We start from the raw sequence: 4,393 nt of genomic DNA on the forward strand, positions 1-4,393 counted from the left end.
AACGGTTAAACTCACTTTTGAGTTCTATTTTGCATCCTGTTTCATTCGCAACAATAAGTCGGAAAGTGAATTGTTTTGCCAACTTTGAGAGTTCGATGCGGGAAGCCAAAATTGAGTAAGTGACATAGCACCGAAAGTTGAGTAATTTGAACTGACGGTTGAGTAAAAAGAACTTCGACGCTAGGTTTAACCGTATACGCCTAAATGCAAACTACCTACCTCAACATCGACTCCACAGACAAACAGACGTAACACTCTAATAATTCCCATCGTACACCGATTGAACGGACTATTTGAAAATTTGATAGTTGGCCAACTTTCCATCCGTGGCGCTCGCATAATTTTTGTTTGAGTTTGACGTTTGCTCACTACCGCCATCTAGTTCATGGTCGGCCAAACTCAGTGATTTTAGTATTGGGCGAATATGTTTCCGTGACTATGATTTGAATCGAAAAATGTTCTAAGTGCTACGTCTGTTTGTCTGTGTCGACTCTATCAACTCAAATTGGCTTCCCGCACGCAACCTCAAAGTTGGGTGGAATGAACTCACTTTTGGGTACTTTCGTTTCTCCGTGTAGCCTCATCCATGTCTTACTTCTAGTTTAGTCCCAGGACAACAAAGAAAAAAACTGGGGCTTAAGGCTACTTGCAAAATTATGTCACATTAGAGAATGCGTTCTGCAATAAGAATACACGTGGGTCGTTGAATTGTCAATATTTATCAGTCCTTAATAGACGAGTACACCGATGAACTGAATTCATCGCGGTCCGACTGTCCGAGAATGTTGACACTAGAGCGGAGCCGCTTCCAATCAGAACTGAACGATTTCCAATCAGAATTGAACAATTCTGATTGGGAATTGCCCCGCTCTAGTGTCAAAATTTTCGGACCGCGATAAATTCAGTTCATCGGTGCATGTTTTTTAATGAAATTTGTTCTAAGTTTTACGTCTGTTTCTTTGTGATTCATCCATCAGACACCTTGGATTGGAGTTTCGTGTTTAGTGGACTTTTACCCGGAACAGGTGGTCCGTAGTGTTATTCTTAGCCAATTGAAACAACCTAGACACAGACAAACAGACGTCTCACTCTACTTACTTCCCATCGTTTCCTGTTTTAACGGATAATTCAAATAATCTTCAGTTCGCAAATCTCTCGCTCACGGCGCTCGCATCGTTTTCGCTCCTGTTTGACGTTGTCCCACTATCGTCATCTACTCAGTGAGTTTGCGAAGTTCAGCGTGACTAGCATTGGCACCCCCCCCCCCCCCAGAGCCACAATTTGTGGAACAAAATTTCAGTATAAAGCGCTTTGCCACGAAAAAAAATTTCGGCTGTGCCGCCATTTTCAAATTACTAATACAATTGCTTATTATTGTTTACAAAATCTAAGTGTCAAATCAAAAAAGGTATCATTGACCTTGAAAACCCCTCCCAGAAACAATTTCTGGCTACGCCACTGGTCTGTTTGTCTGTGACCTAGATATCTAGGCTGATCGGAAAAAGTAGATCGGTTTCTTGGTATCGGATGACAACAACGTGAGCGTGAGCGTGAAATACAAAGGCGCGTCATCAGAGAAAATCATGCTTACTATATTATGGTCTCTAGAGAAAACAGTAGTCAACAAAATCCAGCCCGCACCAAGAACAAAACACTAATAAAGCCGTTGGTCATCTATGGATACGAGACGATGCGTGGATCATGGTCGCATGCACTCGAAGTTTTTGAGCGACGCTAGTTAAGGAGATCTTCGAAGGTGTTCAGAAGAACCAGAAGGTATCCAAAGCCGGAAGGATACGGTGGGCAGGACTTGTTGCAAGAATGCCGGACAAAAACTCTGAATAAATGGTGTTTACTAATCATCCAGAACACGATGGGCGGCCAGGTAGAGTCGCTGCGTGATCTGGCGAGCGTTAGGCGAAAGGGCGTGACAGACGCTGGAGAGCTGCAGTGCTAATATGGCGGCAAATCGTTGACTCCGTGTTATCATAAATTTGATTTTGAACCAAGTGTTGAACAAAATAAATGAATGAAGTTTTATTATACTGCAACAATTGATAAATACAGTATCATTGTGTGTTTTCGTAACACCCAACAATTCTTCATTACACCAACAAAGCTAGCCATGAAAATGTGTGACAGTTCACAGGTCATTTTGACAGACCACACACATGCACGAAAAAGACGGATAACATATTCTACTTTATCGATCTTGTTGCCGTCCTTTTCATGCTCATGTTACATCTGTCAAAATGACCTGAGAATTGTCAGTCATTTTGAGGTTAGGTTCGTTGGTGTAATGCCGTCGCGAATATAAATCATACTTTGTATACGCGACGATGATAATGAACCATCATCACACCAGAAACGCCACCACACAGCGGGCAGAGCACCTCTCGCACTCAACCCATCATGCATAAAAGACGCTCTAAATACTTTCACTGCAACAACCACCATCCGGCAGCCGGTGTCTATTTTTGAAAATCCGACGCTCTCAAAGTCGAAAAATCGAAGAAAAAATGCTTGAATCACCAAATATTTGGCACTTTTCACCGTCCGGCAGTTTTTTTTTAGGAGAAAAAAAAGAATGCAACAACGCTTGTTAATCGCAAATTTGGCAGCTACCACACCGGTGGTGGCTCGCAAATATGGGTCAAATCATCCCCAAGTGAACCTGCCGGTTGTTGATCATAGTCTACAGCATTAGTTCAAGTCGCACCACAAGTCAATATGACCGCGACAAGCTTCCTGACTCGTCCGTCATCGTACCCACCTAGTCGTCATCTTGGACGACGCGACGAGTGACACATGTGCTTGCTACTCCCATCGCATCAGCTCCACTGCGCTGCTGGCAGTAGTCAGTCAGTGCGAGCTGTTTTGACGTGTATATTTGCCTTTCTTGTAAGCAGACTAGCTACTGGGAAAGGGTGTGAAATCACTGGAACAAAATTGTATTTATTGAACCATCCTGCTCGCTGCGCTGCTCGTCTTCTTGTGCCAACCGATTCTGTAACGAACGCCAATTTGTTGTCCGGCATTCTTGAAACACGCCCTGCCCACTATATCCTTCCGGCTTAGGCCACCTTGTAGATGTCGGGTTCGTCATAGAGTACAGCGAGCTTGTGATTCATTCTTCGCCGCCACACATCACCGTTTTCCTGTACGCCGCCAAAGATCGCTCTTAGCACGCGTCGCTCGAAAACTTCGAGTGCTCGCAGGTCCTCCTCGAGCACATACATACATGCATGTGTTTGCTCAAGATCACATTCAAGAAAAGACTCTCGCGACTCTCTCCTTTCTCGGTCGCGCTTGATGCTCGCCTACTCACGCTCCACCAGGTCCGCCCATCGTGGTCTCTGCGCTCCAAGCCTTCTTGTGTCAACCGGATCAGTAGCGCACACCAAATTTGCTGGGTTGTTATCCTACATTCTTGCAACATGCCCTGCCCATCGTATCCTTCCGGCTTTGTCCACATTCTGGATGCTGGGTTCGCCTTAAAGTGCAGCGAGCTCGTGGTTCATTCTTCTCCGCTACACACCGTCATTGGCGTATCTAGGATTTTTTCCTAGGGGGTGCCTGGGGGTGCCAGTTTGAGTGGCTTCCAGGTTGTTTTGCTTTTTTTTGCAAAAAGAAATACCGATCCACCTTCAACTTCTTAGTACAAAAATATCGCGGGACAAATAAGCCCGAAATTTTAAACGAGCTTTATTTTAAAGAACAGTTTTTTTTTGTTTTTGAAAAATCCGAACCGTTGTACTGACTTAACACTCATGTGAGGTTTGAGAGCTTGATAAGTTGATTACCTATAATACATGGAATTTGTATTTTCAGTTGGAACTTTACAATCATCACAACCCCTTTGTGGATTGAATATATTGATTAAGAATACGTTTTCAGAGCAATTATTAGAAGTGTAAATCTCGGAAACTATCAAATATCCACAAATTTGCGTTTAACTTGTATTCTTCGTGACATCCTCTTTGTTTTATTGCATGATAACAACCCTTATAAAATAGTTTTCAAGAACAATTGTAAGAGTCTTTTTTTTCCTCCCATGTTGTGGAAATTAAGCCACTGCGTCCAATAAGCTGAACTTGTGTGGCATTGAAATTGTAAAATCAGGATATATAGGGGTTGTGTGCTAGTAGTGGACCCTGCGCCTATAGTGGACCCCCTTCACAAAAACTCAAATATAAATGCCCAAATCAGCTGTTTCTATGCAACTTCCACCGGGGGAACATCAATTACATTGCTACACAGCAGTTCCTGGCAAACAAATAACCCAGTGGCCGCAAAAATCGGTTATTTTAACTATTTAATGAATGTAAACACTCAAAAGGGTCCACTATACGCACACTCAGGGAGGGTCCACTATAGGCACCGTCGGCGGCGT

General features: G+C 43.5%; 1 protein-coding gene across 1 annotated transcript in view; it reads right to left on the bottom strand.

Moving 5' to 3' along the window:
* Nucleotides 1-721: 721 nt before the first annotated feature.
* LOC109426170 (leucine-rich PPR motif-containing protein, mitochondrial) overlaps nt 722-4,393 on the bottom strand; it is a 7,240-nt gene continuing 3,568 nt past the window's right edge. Inside the window, exon 3 of the mRNA XM_062857212.1 lies at nt 722-818. Coding sequence (XP_062713196.1) covers nt 722-818 — 97 coding nt within the window. The remainder of the gene's footprint in view (nt 819-4,393) is intronic.

This window comes from Aedes albopictus, chromosome 3, assembly GCF_035046485.1.
Source record: "Aedes albopictus strain Foshan chromosome 3, AalbF5, whole genome shotgun sequence".
NCBI lineage: Eukaryota > Metazoa > Arthropoda > Insecta > Diptera > Culicidae > Aedes > Aedes albopictus.